The sequence below is a fragment of the Thalassophryne amazonica genome, chromosome 17 (genome assembly GCF_902500255.1).
Source record: "Thalassophryne amazonica chromosome 17, fThaAma1.1, whole genome shotgun sequence".
Classification (NCBI taxonomy): Eukaryota; Metazoa; Chordata; class Actinopteri; order Batrachoidiformes; family Batrachoididae; genus Thalassophryne; species Thalassophryne amazonica.
In genome coordinates, this window is record NC_047119.1 from 4717287 (window position 1) to 4740122 (window position 22836).

At 41.8% G+C, this 22836-nt stretch overlaps 1 protein-coding gene and 2 long non-coding RNA genes across 3 annotated transcripts in view; 2 read left to right on the plus strand and 1 right to left on the minus strand.

Annotated features, from left to right (window-relative positions):
* On the plus strand, positions 1-16905 carry LOC117529313. Its single transcript, XR_004565988.1, has 3 exons — positions 1-11; positions 6236-6239; positions 16788-16905. It is a non-coding gene; the product is annotated as an uncharacterized LOC117529313 (long non-coding RNA).
* LOC117529312 (synaptic vesicle glycoprotein 2C-like) overlaps positions 1-22836 on the plus strand; it is a 139110-nt gene that overhangs the window by 50732 nt on the left and 65542 nt on the right. Inside the window, exon 4 of the mRNA XM_034192061.1 lies at positions 20916-21049. Within this exon, the coding sequence (XP_034047952.1) occupies positions 20916-21049 (134 nt within the window). The remainder of the gene's footprint in view (positions 1-20915; positions 21050-22836) is intronic.
* Positions 16760-22836, minus strand: part of LOC117529314 — a 24391-nt gene continuing 18314 nt past the window's right edge. Inside the window, exon 3 of the long non-coding RNA XR_004565989.1 lies at positions 16760-16899. This is a non-coding gene — a long non-coding RNA (uncharacterized LOC117529314). The remainder of the gene's footprint in view (positions 16900-22836) is intronic.

A 22836-nucleotide genomic window follows, 5' to 3' on the forward strand; every position in this document is an offset into this window, starting at 1 on the left:
CAGCTTTACCTGTTCACTTCTGAGTGTCATGGGATAAAGTGTAAGCCAGATTTGTCTGCCTCTGTATGTGTGCACATTTTCATTATCGTGCTCCTTGCTTTAAAATTTGTCAGTGTTGAGCGATGCCCAAGGACACAGTGAGAGTGTGAATGTGGCGCTGCACACTTACTGTGGAGCAGGGACATAAATCTTGTTGAGTATCTGAATCAGTCAGCCGTCCCCTCCAGTCCATTATAGCTCTAATCCTCCTAATGAGGTTTGTAGTGATTCAGGCCGGAGCTGCTGCACAGGCCCCACACATACCGCTGAGGCTGAGCTAATATCCTTTAAGAATGCAGATGTTCATGCAGAAAATTTAAACTGGCTGCTCCAAGTCTGTTGCAAAAAAAATTAGAATATCACAGAAGAAAAGTTATATTTTTAATCATATATTTCAAAAAGTGCAAATTTTATGAATTTTGGATTCATTACATATAAACTAAATTTAATAATTACGGTCGTCAGCTTCAAAACATTAAAAAAATGTATTTTAAAATATTAGTATATATCCAAAGATCAATCCAGAGAACGGATTTATAAAACAGAATGTTGGAATTCCCAAAAGTAGGTTTATTTATACATTCAATTCTTGGTTAGATCTGCTTTTTGACTGAGTTACTACATCATGGCGTGGCATGGAGGTGATCAGCCTGTGGCACAACTGAGGTGTTCTGAAAGCCCAGGATGCTTTGATAGCATCCTTCAGGTGGTCAGTATTGTTGGGTCTGGTGTCTCATCTTCCTCTTGACCAGTGTTGCCACAGTTACTTTGAAAAAGTAATCCAATTACTGATTACTCCTTGAAAAAGTAACTTAGTTACTTTACTGATTACTCAATTGTAAAAGTAACTAAGTTAGATTACTAGTTACTTTTTAGTTACTTTTCCCAGCTGCCGACAACAACCCTCTGCCACCTCAACATGACAATGATACCTGTTTTGCCAAAACTCACTTTATAGTCACCCTTTCTTGACTTCAATGAAAATAAATACTTGTTTTATAAAAAGTAAAATAAAGACCTCTTTCTTGACCTCATATTTAACTGTTGACAGCACTGTAACAGTAAAACTTGCAATTTCGAACCTACATTGTTTATAAATGTAACTATTAAATTCATTCTAGCATTTTTCTAACATTTAAATTCTCTCTAAATATTTTACTTGTCGAAATTAATATTATTTTAAGTAGTATTAGTAGTTGTAGTAAAAAAAGGCTTCAAAACTGGACCTTTAATCTAGGGGTGTTGTGAGGGGGACACATCCCTCCCCCACGCCACCATTCCATCTGGATTCGCCCCTACTTTGGCGTTTGAGCACAAAGAATGGATAACATTTATTTATGCAGAAAACGTGACCAGATTTACAGGTAAGAAAGTTTTATTGTGTTTTCACATCATGTGGTCCTCAGAAAGAGAGTTTAGGTGCATTTGAGTGGAAAATAGTGTTAGTTGTTGACGCGTCGCGGAGGATCAGCTGTTTTAACGTGCAGATACGGAGCGGCTCAGCTCAGCTCTAAATAAAGGAGGAAAAAAAGTATAAAAATGTCTTTGTAAAGCTCAGTGCAGGTGTGCTGATCACCGCGCTTTAAGAGGAAACGACGAGTCGAGCAGCTGCAAAAAAACGCGGATGAAAAGCTCACAGCTCCTTAAAGTGGGCAGTTCAGTCGAACCCCGACCTCCTGCCCACAGACCAAGTTTAATGCTGCTATCGACCCACAATGAAAAATAATAGTAACGCACAGTGACATGGAGAACTTTAATCTGATTACTGATTTGGAAAGATTAACGCGTTAGATTACTCGTTACTAAAAAAAGTGGTCAGATTAGAGTAACGCGTTACTGGCATCACTGCTCTTGACAATACCCCATACCCCATCTATGGGGTATTGTCTATGGGGCCAATCAGGTTCACTAATACCACGGTCAACAAACCAGTTACTGGTAGTTTTGGCACTGTGGACAGGTGCCAATTCCTGCTTGAAAAGGAAATCAGCTTTTCCATAAAGCTTGTCAGCAAATGGAAGCAGCTGCATTGACTTTGGACTTGATAAAACACAGTGGACCAACACCAGCAGATGACATGGACCTTAAATGATCACTGACTGTGAAAACTTTACACTTCAAGCTACTTGGATTCTGTGTCTCTCTACTCTTGCTCCACACTCTGGGACTTTGATTTCCAAATGAAGTGCAGAATTTACTTTTTCATCTGAAAAGAGGACTTTTGGTCCACTGAGTAATGGTCTAGTTCTTTTTCTCCTTAGCGCAGAAAAGACTTTGTCTCTGGTTTAGGAGTGGCTGGACACTAGAAATGCAACACTTGTCTGTTGGCTCTTGATTCACTGCCTCCAGCCACAGTCCACTCCTTGTGAAGCTCCTTCAAGTTCTTGAATTGGCTTTGCCTGACTATCTTCTCAAGGCTGCAGTCATCCCTGTTGCTTGTGTATCTTTTCCTACCACACTTTTCCCTTCCACTCAACACTCTGTGAACAACCAGCCCTTTCAGCTATGGCTTTCTGTGGCATACCCTCCTCTTGAAGGTTGTCGATGAGTGTCTTCTGGACAACTGTCAAATCAAATGAGAAATTTATGGTGTTTATACTGCAGAAATAGTGAGGTGCTCAAACTAGAAATGAAATATTCTAATATTTTGACATATTTGCATTATAATGGTTTAGTTTCTTCAGTACAATTGTCAGAAGACAAACCTTTGGACTTTTCCATTTAGATTTTTGGTTGATAAAAGTAAGTTCCTTTTGGCTTGTCCATTTTGTCCACTCAGGGTTACCACAGCAGACCTGTCTCAGATCTGCATGTTGATTTGGTACAAATTTCATACTCAGTTCCCTTCCTGATGCAACTCCACAGTTACATGGAGATTTACATCTGTTGATGTACTGTTAAAAAACATCAGACACTGTATTTTTAATCAAAATATAGTGTAAAGATTTTGCACACCACTGTGTATATTATTTATCTGCAGCACTTGAATCTTAAGTGCATAATTTAAAACATGTACAGACATTTTTACTGTTATGTCAAAGTGCATTAAGATTGTACATTAACATTTGAAATGCAAAACTAAATTTCAATCTAATAAATAGAATTATCTGCAATCTCCTTGCAGTATTTTATTAATGTGCAGACTGCAGAGATCATAAAATGTCCAAATGCTTATGTTTGCATAAGATATTTTAAAAGGAAATAAACCTTGTGTTGTGTTTTATTTGTGTGGAAAGTGCTGCATAAATAAAGTATGACTGATTGATAGAGTGAACATGCATGCAAGGTGCTTCAGAAAATTTAAAAATTGATGAAAATGAGATACATTTAGAAATCAGTATTGCAAACTATGTTTACAACATTTTAGTAATACATGGCGTTGTGATGCTTAACATTCAATGTCATAGTGAGGAAGAATTTGGTGTTTTTTTTTTTTTTTTTTTTTTTTTCTGAGCCCACTAAATGGCAATGTTCATGCAAAATTGTAAAATTCATGTAAAATTGTGGTAAGATATCAAACTGCAGCAGTCCCTAAAAAGCTGCCGTTGGGGCACAAATAAAAATGACAAAGTGAGCAGTGAGGTAATCCACCAAGACACCAGCGACAACTCTGACGACATCGTCTGCTTCTATGTGTGTGACTGAAGAACATATGTGTCACCTTTGTCTTTTACATCACCGGTACAACAACTTGATGGTGGAGTGGAACAGAAGGTTTCAGCTGCAGTTTGCCAGATAAGATGACATAAGGGAGACTAGATCCTCAATTTGATCTATTTTCTTGTAACAAATCCAACTATCCAACCGTGACCCAACTATTCCAAATATCCAACCATTTTGTGATGTGAGGCTGCAAAGTTCACTCAAACTTTAAGATGATCACAGCACTTATAATCTTAAGAGGGTGAGTTTAAATCAGCTTTGTAATGTCTTTTATAGCCACAGATAAATCACAGTTAACGCTTGGATTATACACTCAACAAAAATATAAACGCAACACTTTTGGTTTTGCTCCCATTTTGTATGAGATGAACTCAAAGATCTAAAACTTTTCCCACATACACAATATCACCATTTCCCTCAAATATTGTTCACAAACCAGTCTAAATCTGTGATAGTGAGCACTTCTCCTTTGCTGAGATAATCCATCCCACCTCACAGGTGTGCCATATCAAGATGCTGATTAGACACCATGATTAGTGCACAGGTGTGCCTTAGACTGCCCACAATAAAAGGCCACTCTGAAAGGTGCAGTTTTATCACACAGCACAATGCCACAGATGTCGCAAGATTTGAGGGAGCGTGCAATTGGCATGCTGACAGCAGGAATGTGAACCAGAGCTGTTCCTCGTGTACTGAATGTTCATTTCTCTACCATAAGCCGTCTCCAAAGGCGTTTCAGAGAATTTGGCAGTACATCCAACCAGCCTCACAACCACAGACCACGTGTAACCACACCAGCCCAGGACCTCCACATCCAGCATGTTCACCTCCAAGATCATCTGAGACCAGCCACTCGGACAGCTGCTGAAACAATCGGTTTGCATAACCAAAGAATTTCTGCACAAACTGTCAGAAACAGTCTCAGGGAAGCTCATCTGCATGCTCGTCGTCCTCATCGGGGTCTCGACCTGACTCCAGTTCGTCGTCGTAACCAACTTGAGTGAGCAAATGCTCACATTCGCTGGCATTTGGCACGTTGGAGAGGTGTTCTCTTCACGGATGAATCCCGGTTCACACTGTCCAGGGCAGATGGCAGACAGCGTGTGTGGCGTCGTGTGGGTGAGCGGTTTTCTGATGTCAATGTTGTGGATCGAGTGGCCCATGGTGGCGGTGGGGTTATGGTATGGGCAGGCGTCTGTTATGGACGAAGAACACAGGTGCATTTTATTGATGGCATTTTGAATGCACAGAGATACCGTGACGAGATCCTGAGGCCCATTGTTGTGCCATACATCCAAGAACATCACCTCATGTTGCAGCAGGATAATGCACGGCCCCATGTTGCAAGGATCTGTACACAATTCTTGGAAGCTGAAAATGTCCCAGTTCTTGCATGGCCGGCATACTCACTGGACATGTCACCCATTGAGCATGTTTGGGATGCTCTGGACCGGCGTATACGACAGCGTGTACCAGTTCCTGCCAATATCCAGCAACTTCGCACAGCCATTGAAGAGGAGTGGACCAACATTCCACAGGCCACAATTGACAACCTGATCAACTCTATGCGAAGGAGATGTGTTGCACTGCATGAGGCAAATGGTGGTCACACCAGATACTGACTGGTATCCCCCCCAATAAAACAAAACTGCACCTTTCAGAGTGGCCTTTTATTGTGGGCAGTCTAAGGCACACCTGTGCACTAATCATGGTGTCTAATCAGCATCTTGGTATGGCACACCTGTGAGGTGGGATGGATTATCTCAGCAAAGGAGAAGTGCTCACTATCACAGATTTAGACTGGTTTGTGAACAATATTTGAGGGAAATGGTGATATTGTGTATGTGGAAAAAGTTTTAGATCTTTGAGTTCATCTCATACAAAATGGGAGCAAAACCAAAAGTGTTGTGTTTATATTTATATGTTATATGTATAACTGAACTCAGAGAAACTAAATTGTGTGATACTGTTGCTGAGATCCACGAGCATCACCTATAGTTCAACATTTCAAGATTTCATTGTATTAAAACACCCTTTTTCATATTATTTATTTCACAGTATATATTTTTCAGTCTAATGTGTAAATACTTGTTTTTAACACCCCTTAGTACAGTATCTTAAAAGATCAATCAATCAATCAATCAACATTTATTTATAAAGCGCTTTACAGCACCGACTGGTGTCCAAAGTGCTTAACATTAAAAACACAAATTTACAAAAATATAACACATATAAAATAAAATTTTAAAACAACACATAAAAAAGAACATAAAAATAACAGAACATGTCACCTCCCCACTAAGTGTTAAAAGCCAGTTTAAATAAATAAGTCTTTAACTTAGATTTAAAAAGTGCTAGGTCAGGAATAATACGTAACTCAAGAGGTAGCTCATTCCACAGTCTGGGGCCAGCTACCACGAAAGCATGATCACCCCAGCGTTTATATCTTGACCTTGGAACATCTAAGTAAAGCTGGCCAGACGCCCTTAATGTCCTACTGTAGGTGCGCAAAGTTAAAATTTCAGACAAGTAGGGAGGTGCAAGGCCATAAATAGCTTTAAAAACAAACATTAAACTTTTAAAATCAATTCTAAAACGAACTGGAAGCCAGTGGAGTGAGTACAGGACAGGCGTAATATGCTCACGTCTAAAAGTGTTTGTCAAAAGACAAAAGATATACTGTTAGGGTCGTGGGGGTGGTTTTGGTGCTTGGTTTGTCTCTTTTTCTGCTTGGGTTTACTCTGTCCTGTTGTCTCTTGCCTTTTTCTCTCGGTTCTTGGTGGTGGGTGTCTCCGTGCATCTGGCCACGCCCCGGTTCTGGGTGTTTCCCTACACACCCGTTCTCTGTTTCGATTAATCACTTGGGTGCTTTATAAGCTGCTCGGTTTGAATCTGTCCTTTGCCAGTTCGATGTGCCTAGTGCCTTCTTACCAGCTCTGTTCTAGTTTTCTTGCCTTGCTTATTGTGCCTCTTTGGTTTATGACGACTACCTGCTTGCCCTTTGACCACGCTTTTTGCCTGATGTTCTGGATCCTGTTGCTTTGTTTGGATTGCCTATCCGTGTACCGACCTAAGCCTGCTTATTCAGTAAACGTTTTTCCTCCACAGAGCTGTGTACCTGCGTCGTGCATTTGCGTCCGGCTTGTCCTGCCTTTCCAGCCTGATATATACTGCATTATAACTTAAGCAGTGTATCAGTTATTAACACTACTACTGCAGTGCCCGTAGGAAGTTTGTATTCATACAGAAAATTGGGATCTTAAGTAGATTTCTCAGGTCATATAAGGCTGTGTTTGAAGGTGAGATTTGAATATAGTATTTCTTATTTTTAAAATAAAAGTTTTATTATCAATTATATGAAAATAAAAGGATTCCTATTAAACAGGTTATTGGAAGAGACTCAGACTAAATTAAACAGAACATTTAGAATATTTGAAACAGCAAATCCTCAGTACCCCAACTCCTAAACACAGTTTATTTAAACTTGACCTCATAGCAAATATAAGGTTTTATTCAGCTTACGTATTTAATGAAACGTTGGTAGTTTCCACTTTGGCTGCTCAGGTTGGAGGGGAGGGGGTGGATAGCCATTGTGAGGTACTAATAACAAGAATGGAACCATTGACCTAATATGTATATGTCGCAGACATGAATGAGTGAAGCGCTTCAGCATCTCATCATGTCATTTAGGTCCTTCAGGCTTTTTTTGAGTAAATGCTTCAGCGGAGCATTAGCATGGCTAAAACCTTTCAGCTTTCAGTCCGTGGTTCAAGCGATGTGTTCAGTTCAAATCTGAGTCAAACATTTTTCTTCTTCTACTAAGGTAGATTAAAACCTTTTGTGGTACACAGCACCAACTACTGGACAGGAGGAACCTAGCAGTCAATATGACACTGATTTCAAAATGCAGCTCTTTCAACCAGATGTGCAGTGCTGTGATGTCAATCATCTGTGTCCAATCAGATTTCAGGGGTGTCCAGTGCAACCCTGGCCTCCGCTCAAGCTCCACCCATGCCAGGAAGTGTTAATCACATCCATGGGATCTCATCTGTCAATCCAGGAAATGATTGAAATTTGACAGTTACTGTTTCACTGTGGACTTAAAATTTGGCACTTCCTGTTTGGGACCCCCTGTACCATGATCGAGCTTTGCACCGCTGCGCATCACTTCACTCATATAACAGCATCACAGTGTCATACCAGCATTATGGTGAACACCCACTATAAGAAGAGCCAAATATGGCAGTAAACTTGATATTTGTAATCTAGGCACATTAATTGACCAGCTGTCAACCTGCATCACCTTCGACCCAATGTTCCTATTAATTATTATTATTCCCTATTTTATTGCATACCCATTTGGCTTCCTCTGATGGACTAGGGTTACGGTTAAGGGATACAAATTCTGAAGGCCTCTCAGAAGATTTTTCACCCAGAGAAAGTTGGAGGAATTCTGATTGGTTAAAACTAAGACCTAATCCATATGAGCTGATGTGGAATTAGCACAGCTCAGGCAGAGTAGAAACAAAATTATTTAAATCAAATCAATTTTATTTATATAGCGCCAAATCACAACAAACAGTTGCCCCAAGGCACCTTATATTGTAAGGCAAGGCCATACAATAATTACGGAAAAACCCCAACGGTCAAAACGACCCCCTGTGAGCAAGCACTTGGCAACAGTGGGAAGGAAAAACTCCCTTTTAACAGGAAGAAACCTCCAGCAGAACCAGGCTCAGGGAGGGGCAGTCTTCTGCTGGGACTGGTTGGGGCTGAGGGAGAGAACCAGGAAAAAGACATGCTGTGGAGGGGAGCAGAGATCAATCACTAATGATTAAATGCAGAGTGGTGCATACAGAGCAAAAAGAGAAAGAAACACTCAGTGCATCGTGGCAACCCCCAGCAGTCTAAGTCTATAGCAGCATAACTAAGGGATGGCTCAGGGTCACCTGATCCAGCCCTAACTATAAGCTTTAGCAAAAAGGAAAGTTTTAAGCCTAATCTTAAAAGTAGAGAGGGTGTCTGTCTCCCTGATCTGAATTGGGAGCTGGTTCCACAGGAGAGGAGCCTGAAAGCTGAAGGCTCTGCCTCCCATTCTACTCTTACAAACCCTAGGAACTACAAGTAAGCCTGCAGTCTGAGAGCGAAGCGCTCTATTGGGGTGATATGGTACTATGAGGTCCCTAACATAAGATGGGACCTGATTATTCAAAACCTTATAAGTAAGAAGAAGAATTTTAAATTCTATTCTAGAATTAACAGGAAGCCAATGAAGAGAGGCCAATATGGGTGAGATATGCTCTCTCCTTCTAGTCCCTGTCAGTACTCTAGCTGCAGCATTTTGAATTAACTGAAGGCTTTTCAGAGAACTTTTAGGACAACCTGATAATAATGAATTACAATAGTCCAGCCTAGAGGAAATAAATGCATGAATTAGTTTTTCAGCATCACTCTGAGACAAGACCTTTCTAATTTTAGAGATATTGCGTAAATGCAAAAAAGCAGTCCTACATATTTGTTTAATATGCGCATTGAATGACATATCCTGATCAAAAATGACTCCAAGATTTCTCACAGTATTACTAGAGGTCAGGGTAATGCCATCCAGAGTAAGGATCTGGTTAGACACCATGTTTCTAAGATTTGTGGGGCCAAGTACAATAACTTCAGTTTTATCTGAGTTTAAAAGCAGGAAATTAGAGGTCATCCATGTCTTTATGTCTGTAAGACAATCCTGCAGTTTAGCTAATTGGTGTGTGTCCTCTGGCTTCATGGATAGATAAAGCTGGGTATCATCTGCGTAACAATGAAAATTTAAGCAATGCCGTCTAATAATACTGCCTAAGGGAAACGTATAAAGTGAATAAAATTGGTCCTAGCACAGAACCTTGTGGAACTCCATAATTAACCTTAGTCTGTGAAGAAGATTCCCCATTTACATGAACAAATTGTAATCTATTAGATAAATATGATTCAAACCACCGCAGCGCAGTGCCTTTAATACCTATGGCATGCTCTAATCTCTATAATAAAATTTTATGGTCAACAGTATCAAAAGCAGCACTGAGGTCTAACAGAACAAGCACAGAGATGAGTCCACTGTCTGAGGCTATAAGAAGATCATTTGTAACCTTCACTAATGCTGTTTCTGTACTATGATGAATTCTAAAACCTGACTGAAACTATTCAAATAGACCATTCCTCTGCAGATGATCAGTTAGCTGTTTTACAACTACCCTTTCAAGAATTTTTGAGAGAAAAGGAAGGTTGGAGATTGGCCTATAATTAGCTAAGATAGCTGGGTCAAGTGATGGCTTTTTAAGTAATGGTTTAATTACTGCCACCTTAAAAGCCTGTGGTACATAGCCAACTAATAAAGATAGATTGATCATATTTAAGATCGAAGCATTAATTAATGGTAGGGCTTCCTTGAGCAGCCTGGTAGGAATGGGGTCTAATAGACATGTTGATGGTTTGGAGGAAGTAACTAATGAAAATAACTCAGAACAATTGGAGAGAAAGAGTCTAACCAAATACCGGCATCACTGAAAGCAGCCAAAGATAACGATACGTCTTTGGGATGGTTATGAGTAATTTTTTCTCTAATAGTTAAAATTTTATTAGCAAAGAAAGTCATGAAGTCATTACTAGTTAAAGTTAAAGGAATACTCGGCTCAATAGAGCTCTGACTCTTTGTCAGCCTGGCTACAGTGCTGAAAAGAAACCTGGGGTTGTTCTTATTTTCTTCAATTAGTGATGAGTAGTAAGATGTCCTAGCTTTACAAAGGGCTTTTTTATAGAGCAACAGACTCTTTTTCCAGGCTAAGTGAAGATCTTCTAAATTAGTGAGATGCCATTTCCTCTCCAACTTACGGGTTATCTGCTTTAAGCTGCGAGTTTGTGAGTTATACCACGGAGTCAGGCACTTCTGATTTAAAGCTCTCTTTTTCAGAGGAGCTACAGCATCCAAAGTTGTCTTCAATGAGGATGTAAAACTACTGACGAGATACTGTGTCAAAATGTGTCACTTTTGCTTGCCTCTACTGGTGGTTGGCTCTCACTGCGGTATTGTATCACTTCCTGTTCCGGAGCACAGCGGTGTTTTTCTGTATCTGTTAGCTGTTTAATCTGCGCAGTTAGATTGATCTAGTTATCTAGATTACGATTTGTTTCCCAGTGTAATCTTTACGTGCCTTAACTAAAGCACTCCTTCTGCTGAATCACCTCTAAATTATTTACACATTATTCACTTTGCGTGTTTTTAGGAATCCGCTAGCTTAGCGTAGCTACTAGCTCTTAGCCGATTTAGCATGGCGGCTTCTCCTGTCTCTCCCGCACTTTTCTGCTCTGGGTGTGAAATGTTTAGTTATTCCTCGGCCTCCTTTAGCAGTAACGGTACTTGTAATAAGTGTAGCTTATTCGTAGCTTTGGAGGCCAGGCTGGACAAATTGGAGACTCGGCTCCGCACCGTGGAAAATTCTACAGCTAGCCAGGCCCCTGTAGTCGGTGCGGACCAAGGTAGCTTAGCCGCCGTTAGTTACCCCCTGGCAGATCCCGAGCAGCCGGGAAAGCAGGCTGACTGGGTGACTGTGAGGAGGAAGCGTAGCCCTAAACAGAAGCCCTGTGTACACCGCCAACCCGTTCACATCTCTAACCGTTTTTCCCCACTCGACGACACACCCGCCGAGGATCAAACTCTGGTTATTGGCGACTCTGTTTTGCGAAATGTGAAGTTAGCGACACCAGCAACCATAGTCAATTGTCTTCCGGGGGCCAGAGCAGGCGACATTGAAGGAAATTTGAAACTGCTGGCTAAGGCTAAGCGTAAATTTGGTAAGATTGTAATTCACGTCGGCAGTAATGACACCCGGTTACGCCAATCGGAGGTCACTAAAATTAACATTAAATCAGTGTGTAACTTTGCAAAAACAATGTCGGACTCTGTAGTTTTCTCTGGGCCCCTCCCCAATCAGACCGGGAGTGACATGTTTAGCCGCATGTTCTCCTTGAATTGCTGGCTGTCTGAGTGGTGTCCAAAAAATGAGGTGGGCTTCATAGATAATTGGCAAAGCTTCTGGGGAAAACCTGGTCTTGTTAGGAGAGACGGCATCCATCCCACTTTGGATGGAGCAGCTCTCATTTCTAGAAATCTGGCCAATTTTCTTAAATCCTCCAAACCGTGACTATCCAGGGTTGGGACCAGGAAGCAGAGTTGTAGTCTTACACACCTCTCTGCAGCTTCTCTCCGCCTGCCATCCCCTCATTACCCCATCCCCGTAGAGACGGTGCCTGCTCCCAGACCACCAATAACCAGCAAAAATCTATTTAAGCATAAAAATTCAAAAAGAAAAAATAATATAGCACCTTCAACTGCACCACAGACTAAAACAGTTAAATGTGGTCTATTAAACATTAGGTCTCTCTCTTCTAAGTCCCTGTTAGTAAATGATATAATAATTGATCAACATATTGATTTATTCTGCCTTACAGAAACCTGGTTACAGCAGGATGAATATGTTAGTTTAAATGAGTCAACACCCCCGAGTCACACTAACTGTCAGAATGCTCGTAGCACGGGCCGAGGCAGAGGATTAGCAGCAATCTTCCATTCCAGCTTATTAATTAATCAAAAACCCAGACAGAGCTTTAATTCATTTGAAAGCTTGACTCTTAGTCTTGTCCATCCAAATTGGAAGTCCCAAAAACCAGTTTTATTTGTTATTATCTATCGTCCACCTGGTCGTTACTGTGAGTTTCTCTGTGAATTTTCAGACCTTTTGTCTGACTTAGTGCTTAGCTCAGATAAGATAATTATAGTGGGCGATTTTAACATCCACACAGATGCTGAGAATGACAGCCTCAACACTGCATTTAATCTATTATTAGACTCTATTGGCTTTGCTCAAAAAGTAAATGAGTCCACCCACCACTTTAATCATATCTTAGATCTTGTTCTGACTTATGGTATGGAAATAGAAGACTTAACAGTATTCCCTGAAAACTCCCTTCTGTCTGATCATTTCTTAATAACATTTACATTTACTCTGATGGACTACCCAGCAGTGGGGAATAAGTTTCATTACACTAGAAGTCTTTCAGAAAGCGCTGTAACTAGGTTTAAGGATATGATTCCTTCTTTATGTTCTCTAATGCCATATACCAACACAGTGCAGAGTAGCTACCTAAACTCTGTAAGGGAGATAGAGTATCTCGTCAATAGTTTTACATCCTCATTGAAGACAACTTTGGATGCTGTAGCTCCTCTAAAAAAGAGAGCTTTAAATCAGAAGTGCCTGACTCCGTGGTATAACTCACAAACTCGTAGCTTAAAGCAGATAACCCGTACGTTGGAGAGGAAATGGCGTCTCACTAATTTAGAAGATCTTCACTTAGCCTGGAAAAAGAGTCTGTTGCTCTATAAAAAAGCCCTCCGTAAAGCTAGGACATCTTTCTACTCATCACTAATTGAAGAAAATAAGAACAACCCCAGGTTTCTTTTCAGCACTGTAGCCAGGCTGACAAAGAGTCAGAGCTCTATTGAGCTGAGTATTCCATTATATTTAACTAGTAATGACTTCATGACTTTCTTTCCTAACAAAATTTTAACTATTAGAGAAAAAATTACTCATAACCATCCCAAAGACGTATCGTTATCTTTGGCTGCTTTCGGTGATGCCGGTATTTGGTTAGACTCTTTCTCTCAGATTGTTCTGTCTGAGTTATTTTCATTAGTTACTTCATCCAAACCATCAACATGTTTATTAGACCCCATTCCTACCAGGCTGCTCAAGGAAGCCCTACCATTATTTAATGCTTCGATCTTAAATATGATCAATGTATCTTTGTTAGTTGGCTATGTACCACAGGCTTTTAAGGTGGCAGTAATTAAACCATTACTTAAAAAGCCATCACTTGACCCAGCTATCTTAGCTAATTATAGGCCAATCTCCAACCTTCCTTTTCTCTCAAAAATTCTTGAAAGGGTAGTTGTAAAACAGCTAACTGATCATCTGCAGAGGAATGGTCTATTTGAAGAGTTTCAGTCAGGTTTTAGAATTCATCATAGTACAGAAACAGCATTAGTGAAGGTTACAAATGATCTTCTTATGGCCTCGGACAGTGGACTCATCTCTGTGCTTGTTCTGTTAGACCTCAGTGCTGCTTTTGATACTGTTGACCATAAAATTTTATTACAGAGATTAGAGCATGCCATAGGTATTAAAGGCACTGCGCTACGGTTTTTTGAATCATATTTGTCTAATAGATTACAATTTGTTCATGTAAATGGGGAATCTTCTTCACAGACTAAAGTTAATTATGGAGTTCCACAAGGTTCTGTGCTAGGACCAATTTTATTCACTGTATACATGCTTCCCTTAGGCAGTATTATTAGACGGTATTGCTTAAATTTTCATTGTTACGCAGATGATACCCAGCTTTATCTATCCATGCAGCCAGAGGACACACACCAATTAGCTAAACTGCAGGATTGTCTTACAGACATAAAGACATGGATGACCTCTAATTTCCTGCTTTTAAACTCAGATAAAACTGAAGTTATTGTACTTGGCCCCACAAATCTTAGAAACATGGTGTCTAACCAGATCCTTACTGTGGATGGCATTACCCTGACCTCTAGTAATACTGTGAGAAATCTTGGAGTCATTTTTGATCAGGATATGTCATTCAAAGCGCATATTAAACAAATATGTAGGACTGCTTTTTTGCATTTACGCAATATCTCTAAAATCAGAAAGGTCTTGTCTCAGAGTGATGCTGAAAAACTAATTCATGCATTTATTTCCTCTAGGCTGGACTATTGTAATTCATTATTATCAGGTTGTCCTAAAAGTTCCCTAAAAAGCCTTCAGTTAATTCAAAATGCTGCAGCTAGAGTACTGACGGGGACTAGAAGGAGAGAGCATATCTCACCCATATTGGCCTCTCTTCATTGGCTTCCTGTTAATTCTAGAATAGAATTTAAAATTCTTCTTCTTACTTATAAGGTTTTGAATAATCAGGTTCCATCTTATCTTAGGGACCTCGTAGTACCATATCACCCTAATAGAGCGCTTCGCTCTCAGACTGCAGGCTTACTTGTAGTTCCTAGGGTTTGTAAGAGTAGAATGGGAGGCAGAGCCTTCAGCTTTCAGGCTCCTCTCCTGTGGAACCAGCTCCCAATTCAGATCAGGGAGACAGACACCCACTCTACTTTTAATATTAGGCTTAAAACTTTCCTTTTTGCTAAAGCTTATAGTTAGGGCTGGATCAGGTGACCCTGAACCATCCCTTAGTTATGCTGCTATAGACGTAGACTGCTGGGGGGTTCCCATGATGCACTGTTTCTTTCTCTTTTTGCTCTGTATGCACCACTTTGCATTTAATCATTAGTGATCGATCTCTGCTCCCCTCCACAGCATGTCTTTTTCCTGGTTCTCTCCCTCAGCCCCAACCAGTCCCAGCAGAAGACTGCCCCTCCCTGAGCCTGCTTCTGCTGGAGGTTTCTTCCTGTTAAAAGGGAGTTTTTCCTTCCCACTGTAGCCAAGTGCTTGCTCACAGGGGGTCGTTTTGACCGTTGGGGTTTTACATAATTATTGTATGGCCTTGCCTTACAATATAAAGCGCCTTGGGGCAACTGTTTGTTGTGATTTGGTGCTATATAAAAAAATTGATTGATTGATTGATTGATACTCTATCTCACTTTCAGAGTTTAGGTAGCTACTCTGCACTGTGTTGGTATATGGCATTAGAGAACATAAAGAAGGAATCATATCGTTAAACCTAGTCACAGAGCTTTCTGAAAGACTTCTAGTGTAATGAAACTTATTCCCCACTGCTGGGTAGTCCATCAGAGTAAATGTAAATGTTATTAAGAAATGATCAGAGAGAAGGGAGTTTTCAGGGAATACTGTTAAGTCTTCTATTTCCATACCATAAGTCAGAACAAGATCTAAGATATGATTAAAGTGGTGTCATTCTCAGCATCTGTGTGGATGTTAAAATCGCCCACTATAATTATCTTATCTGAGCTAAGCACTAAGTCAGACAAAAGGTCTGAAAATTCACAGAGAAACTCACAGTAACGACCAGGTGGACGATAGATAACAACAAATAAAACTGTTTTTTGGGACTTCCAATTTGGATGGACAAGACTAAGAGTCAAGCTTTCAAATGAATTAAAGCTCTGTCTGGGTTTTTGATTAATTAATAAGCTGGAATGGAAGATTGCTGCTAATCCTCCGCCTCGGCCCGCGCTACGAGCATCCTGGCAGTTAGTGTGACTCGGGGGTGTTGATTCATTTAAACTAACATATTCATCCTGCTGTAACCAGGTTTCTGTAAGGCAAAATAAATCAATATGTTGATCAATTATTATATCATTTACTAACAGGGACTTAGAGAGACCTAATGTTTAATAGACCACATTTAACTGTTTTAGTCTGTGGTGCAGTTGAAGGTGCTATATTATTTTTTCTTTTTGAATTTTTTTACTTAAATAGATTTTTGCTGGTTGTTGGTGGTCTGGGAGCAGGCACCGTCTCTACGGGGATGGGGTAATGAGGGGATGGCAGGGGGAGAGAAGCTGCAGAGAGGTGTGTAAGACTACAACTCTGCTTCCTGGTCCCAACCCTGGATAGTCACAGTTTGGAGGATTTAAGAAAATTGGCCAGATTTCTAGAAATGAGAGCTGCTCCATCCAAAGTGGGATGGATGCCGTCTCTCCTAACAAGACCAGGTTTTCCCCAGAAGCTTTGCCAATTATCTATGAAGCCCACCTCATTTTTTGGACACCACTCAGACAGCCAGCAATTCAGGGAGAACATGCGGCTAAACATGTCACTCCCGGTCCAATTGGGGAGGGGCCCAGAGAAAACTACAGAGTCCGACATTGTTTTTGCAAAGTTACACACCGATTCAATGTTAATTTAATGGAGATGAATAAATGTCAATAAGAAATAAGTCAATAAGTGATTGGAACATGTGTGTGTGTTGTCATTTTTGCTGGTCCCTTTTTTGTGTGTGTGTGTGTGGGGGGGTGGGGGTTGGGGTTTCCACAGCAGATGCCCCTCCTGACGCAACTCCAGAAACACACAGCTGCTGGTTTTCTGAAGAGGTCTCCCATCCAAGTACTAACCAGATGCCTCTTTACTTAGCTTCTGAGATCTGATGGGATCCGACTCACACAGAGCAAACCGGCTTTAATAAATGATTGGAACGATTTTTGTAAAATACATGTAACATGTATGAAAATAATTTTTTTTCACCTGACAGTATTGAGGCCACCACAGAAGACTTTGTTGGCCCTGATGGCCTACCACTGTGGAGAACAGTATAACCAAACTGCACACATAGAGGATGGATTTTGCGAGTTGTAATGTCTTTACCTTCATTTAGTGTTTAGTTTCAGTGAAAGATACACCAGGTTCTGATGGCCACCTAAACCAATCCACAGTTAATGTCAGAATGATCACATGGTATTTACTGAGGTAATCTTAAGAAATTTTATTTCTCCTTCATCTTGCAACCTACCTGTGGGGCATATGCGCTGATGATATTCATCATCACCCCTTCAATTTACAACTTCACACTCTATGTACTGGCTGCACACCCCATGTGGCTGAGATCTGACCAATTTTAAGGTTAATGCCCTGCCTCCATCTAGCCTAAAATTAAAATTAAAATGTTATTAATTTGTATAGCACCAACTCACGACGTAGTCACCTCAAGGCGCTTCACACAACACAAGAACAACATGAATCAAAATATGAAAAGAAAACACACAATCACATAAAATACTAATGATAAAACAGGGTAAAAAGATGATTCTTTAATCTGGATTTAAAAATCTCCACAAAGTCCGACTACCATATCCATGCAAGAAAAGGCTCTGTGACCCGCAGACCTTTTATTCACTCTAGGATCACACATCAGTCCTGCACCCTGCGAGCGCAAGGCGCAAGCCGGTGCGTGGGGCCTAACCATGTCAGCCAGGTAGGGAGGTGCCAGTCCATGAACAATTTTATAGGCCAGTAACAGCACCTTAAAATCCAACCTCAAGGAGACAGGAAGCCAATAAAGGGATGCCAAAATGGGTGTAATGTCGTGTGTAATGGGTGTAAAACCTTCTGCTTCGTGTCAGACGTCAGCATTTTCAACTAATTGCAGACCCGTAATGCTGGACTGTGGTAAAACAGAAAATAGAACATTGCAGTAGTCCAATCTGGAAGAGATGAATGCATGTATTAGGGTCTCAGTATCAGCCATCGACAGGATGGGACGAATCTTCACTATATTTTGCAGATGGAAGAAAGCAGTCCTTGTAATATCTCTAATGTGGAGGTCAAAGGACAACGTAGGATTAAAAATGATCCCAATGTTCCTCAGTTTGTCCATATGATGTATGACACATGAACCTAAGGGCCCTGTCCCATTGGCGTTTAGGAGGATTTGCGTATGGATTGCACACAAAATTGGCCCATATTCGCCAAACATCCGCAATATCCGTGTAACATGCCTGTATAATTCGGCCGTCATCCAAACATGCGTGTGATCATCTGCAGAGGCACGCATGTCCGCAGCCAGGATTTTTGAGCTGTTCAAAAATCTGAAAGCGGATAACATCCGCCTCACATACTCCATATATACTCAATTCATACACAATACATACTCTATGCGCTGTATATCTGCCATTAACCACTGATATCCGCAACTGAAGGGGATTTGCGGCTTGACAGCGGACTGAGACAGTGTGCAAAACAGATATATTGCGTGCCCTGTTGGGAAGGTGTCGTGACACGGACCCACAACAGGGGGCGTTAATGAACGGACAATGGATAAGCCAAAAAGTAACAATTTAATGTTGTGAAGCGCACAACGAAGTACAGACAATAACAATAGTGCGGAATGTCAATCATACACAAGGTGGCGTGTGGCAAGCTCGAAGATAGAAGACATCTGGTGATAGAAGAGCCGGAACCCACACAGCTTCCACCACCAACGGATCTGAAGAACACTGGAGCCGCCAAGCCCTGCGCCCCAGGTGGCCACTGTCTTCAGCAGTCAGACCCGGTACTGCTGGCAGAGAACAGAAACAGTTTGATGAGTGTGAGTACGCACACTCAGTAATCCCACAGTCTGTGTTCAGTTAGGAGGGAGAACCTCCACCTCCGATAACACACTCGGACAGCTCCTGAGACAACCACTTATCTGGGTGGGGTGGGAGGCGAAGCCGTCGCAGTCCACACCAAACGCCAACACAGCAGACAAGGAATCCGTCCCAGGAAAACGGCTGCAAAAGAGATCAGACTAATGTTCGATTTAGATTCAGCAGAGAATTACCTGTATGGTAGATGATTTCTCGGCGAGGAGGTGGAGTTGCAGTCCGGCCTTTATGGTGATGGTGATGGGTTGAATGAGTGACAGCTGGTGCTGATGAAGAGCGACAGCTGTCACTCCCAGTGGCTCTGGTGCCCTCTCGTGCTTGAAGCCCGCACTCCAAGCAGGGCGCCATCTGGTGGTGGTGGGCCAGCAGTACCTCCTCTTCAGCGGCCCACACAACATGCTCATCATGTCCACATCACAAACTAAAATAAGTTGTAGCGACTGCATACAGATCGGCCACGAATGAAGCATTTTTATTACATCTGCTTTGCAGCTGATTTGCGGACAATCTGTGAATGCATAACAAACACGTCACGTAAACCCAAAGTACTATATGTGGCAGAAAGCGACATACCTGCCAGTCAGTGCCGGTCCGGCTGTGTAAATCCACAAAGACGTAGCTGCTGCAATCCAGGACCTTTATTTAACACCAACAAAAGGAAGAGTTGCTGTTTAGCCACAACTCACGCTGAAGTCTGTTTTCTGTGCCGCTCTCAAAAAAAACAAAAAAAAAAAACAAAAAAAAAAACACAGTCTTACACCCCGAGCGGCTTCCCCCCTCCCGCTCCCCAAACTCATGAACAGTTAACCCTTGCATGCCAACATGAACATTAACTCTGTGATCAGCTTGTCCAAGTCCAGCAAATACTCCAGAGGTTATATTTTTGGTGTAAATAGTGATGCCGACAGCCCGAGTGAGCTTCTTTTATGACCGCAATGCAGATAAAGTGCACATGCAACACGTGCATGATGCATTCATAATACACCCGTAATGCTGCCGTGATAATCTCAATGTGTCGGATCCGTTTCCTCACTACATGCGTTATATAACCGTGATTGTTCATCATATATTTGCTATGTATTATTAATATATCCGTGAATCATACTGGCACATTTGTCATTTCTGGCCATTTTGGTTGCGGATGACAACAAACACCTGCAATTTGTATACTCAGTTCATGCACAATTAATCCTCTCCCCAGTGGGACAGGGCCCTAAGCTAAGCGCCAGCTGGTCAAATTGATGCTGATGTCTCGCTGGACCAAGAACCATCATTTCAGTCTTATCACAGTTTTAAAGTAGGAAGTTACTAGACATCCAGGTTCTCACTGCTGCAAGGCAATCTTCTAAAGATTTTATGTGAATGAGATCACCAGCAATTATTGGCATGTACAACTGAGTATCAACTACATAGCAATGAAAGACAATCCCAAAACACCGCAGTATATGCCCAAGGGGTGCTACACAATGGGAGAAAAGCAGTGGGCCTAAAACGGATCCCTGTGGAACCCCAAATTTCAAATCCAGGGTCTTAGTCTTGATCCAAGACAGTCACAAAGCCAGGCACCCCAATTCACACTTCAAATAAAGCAACAACCATGGGAGCAACATAATAATGACCCTCCAAATATTTTACAACAGCCAGGTCACAACCAAATCCTGCATTGGTTACTCATATAATACAGCAAACACCCATCCTCTGTCATGAGTATTCTTTGCATTTTTGAGTGCCAGTTGCAATTATTTCTCACTGAGTGTGAGAGTGGAGACTGTAGTACAGAGACGAAAGCTGGTGAGAGAGACTGTGTACTGACACGAGGAGGTTGGTGAACTTATACGTTGTTTCATTCCATTAAATTTTAGCAGAGGAAAACATAAATAAACCTACACACTGGATACACTTTCTGTATAACACTTTCTGTCATAAAATGCAGAAAAATTAAAACTCCAGTGTGATAAAAAAAAACCTGCATCAGCTTTGTCATTTCACAAGTTGCTCCGTTTAAGTTGTATTTCTCTTCACTGGTGTATTTCTGTGTGTTTTGATGCAGGCTGGAGCTTCAGCATGGGTTCAGCCTATCAGTTCCACAGCTGGAGAGTGTTTGTGGTGGTGTGTGCGCTGCCATGTGTCTCTGCAGTAGTAGCCCTCACTTTTATGCCTGAGAGTCCCCGATTCTACCTGGAGGTAAGATGGAGTCTGCCTCTGATGTCACGTGTCAAACTGGCAGTGTGTTGATCTATAAATCTTGTTTGCATGTCAGGAAATATCAAAGCAGTTGTAGAATATTATTTTAAGCCATTTGGGCTGTGTTTTGACAATGGATGCTAAAATGTGTTGGGCAGAGGATGCAAATCCATTTGGGGCATATCCAAGCATTATTTTAAGCAGCAGCAAGTAGTGGCACAAAGCTGCCTGGGTGCAGTGTGCAAAAGGGTTGGGTTCATTACTCATGGGTGTTTTGAAGTCTAAACATATCAACCAATCAGAGAAGCACTTGTCCTTCCCTATAAACTGGAGAACACCAGCTGCCCAGTGCTGGAGTATCAAGGAAGTGGATGCAAGCCTTAAGGGCCCCTTCACACATAGTGCACATTTGGTCGATTTGTGCATAAAGTGCACCCGTTGCTACAAATATTTGCGCACACCGGCGGATACAAAACAGAGTGTGCGCTGTGTGAGCCCATTGAACACTCTCGCAGCAGGTGTCGGCCAAGTTCCAGGTGACACACAAAGATCTAACACCGCTTGGCACTTAGAAAATGTGTCGCCACTCACACTATTAACACGACCGCAGTCAGCAGACGATCACTGTCGAGCTGGATGTGAAATTTGTCTAAGTGCCCCACGAGAGTGAAGTTGCACATGTGGCGTGCCAGAGTGTCAGCTCCCCCACAACACGTGTGTCTGCGTTTTGCACGCTCCCCCCAGCTTCCCCCCAACACATGTGTACACCCCCCCACTATCTAATCACAGAGTGGCATTTTAGTCTGTGCGCCCCCCCTGTCTGACAGGACAGGGGGGCGTGGCTGGCTGCCCACAGCTGTTGAGACATCTCCGGTTCTGGACATCACAGTTGCAGCACACGTCCCGTGTTTTGACGGATACAGGCGTGTGTGGGCTTGTGTGGGAATACATAAATACATAAAAACATAAAAATGGACCATCAGTCTGTTTGGACACACAGCAGGTGATCTGAATGTCACATCTGACAGGACACACGTGTTGGGCCGTGAGGGCTGTGAGCGGCGCGCCGCAGGACCAGGACAACCTGACAGAGCGACAAATACGCCTCTTTCAGTCATGTATCAGCAGAAATACGCCGTACCAAACACTGTTTGGTCAGTTATCACAGCGCCTTTTTTCTTTTTTTTTTAGAAAATACATTTATTGTTGATTTTAACCATTTCACACTCCTGTTATAAGACAGTGATTGTAGTGCAGCAGTAAAGTTTCTGTTTAGTATTCAGAGTGTGCAGGTTCAAATCCCATGAGTGGCATTTTTTTCTTTTTATTTAACCAGGGTTATTTAACCGTGCGGTTCTGTAAGTCGTCCCCCTTTTATGTAATATTTATATCAACCCAGTGATATTCACTAATTATGCAGCTGGTTTTATTTTATTTTCCTCCACATCAGAGGCATGATGTGGTGCACCTCGCCCCACAGTGTGAGCAGCTGCAGCAGTTTGCACTATGTTCCTGCTTGAAAGACACTGTTGCATGCACGAACTGTCGCACCGGGATTGTCCACGCCTGCTTGTTGGCGCAATGTTTCGTGGTGCGCTCCTATGAGCTCTACCGCCGTGAGTCGCCCTGAGTTGTACGTATTCGCACTACGTGTGAAGGGGCCCTTAAAGTTGGCATTGATGTCTTGGTGGCTTCCCTCACTCATCTCATTTTTTTTTTTTTTTGCTCAGTGGCTCAGTTTTTGAGAACTGCTGCAGACAGATTTACCAATTTACAGCTCAGCACTG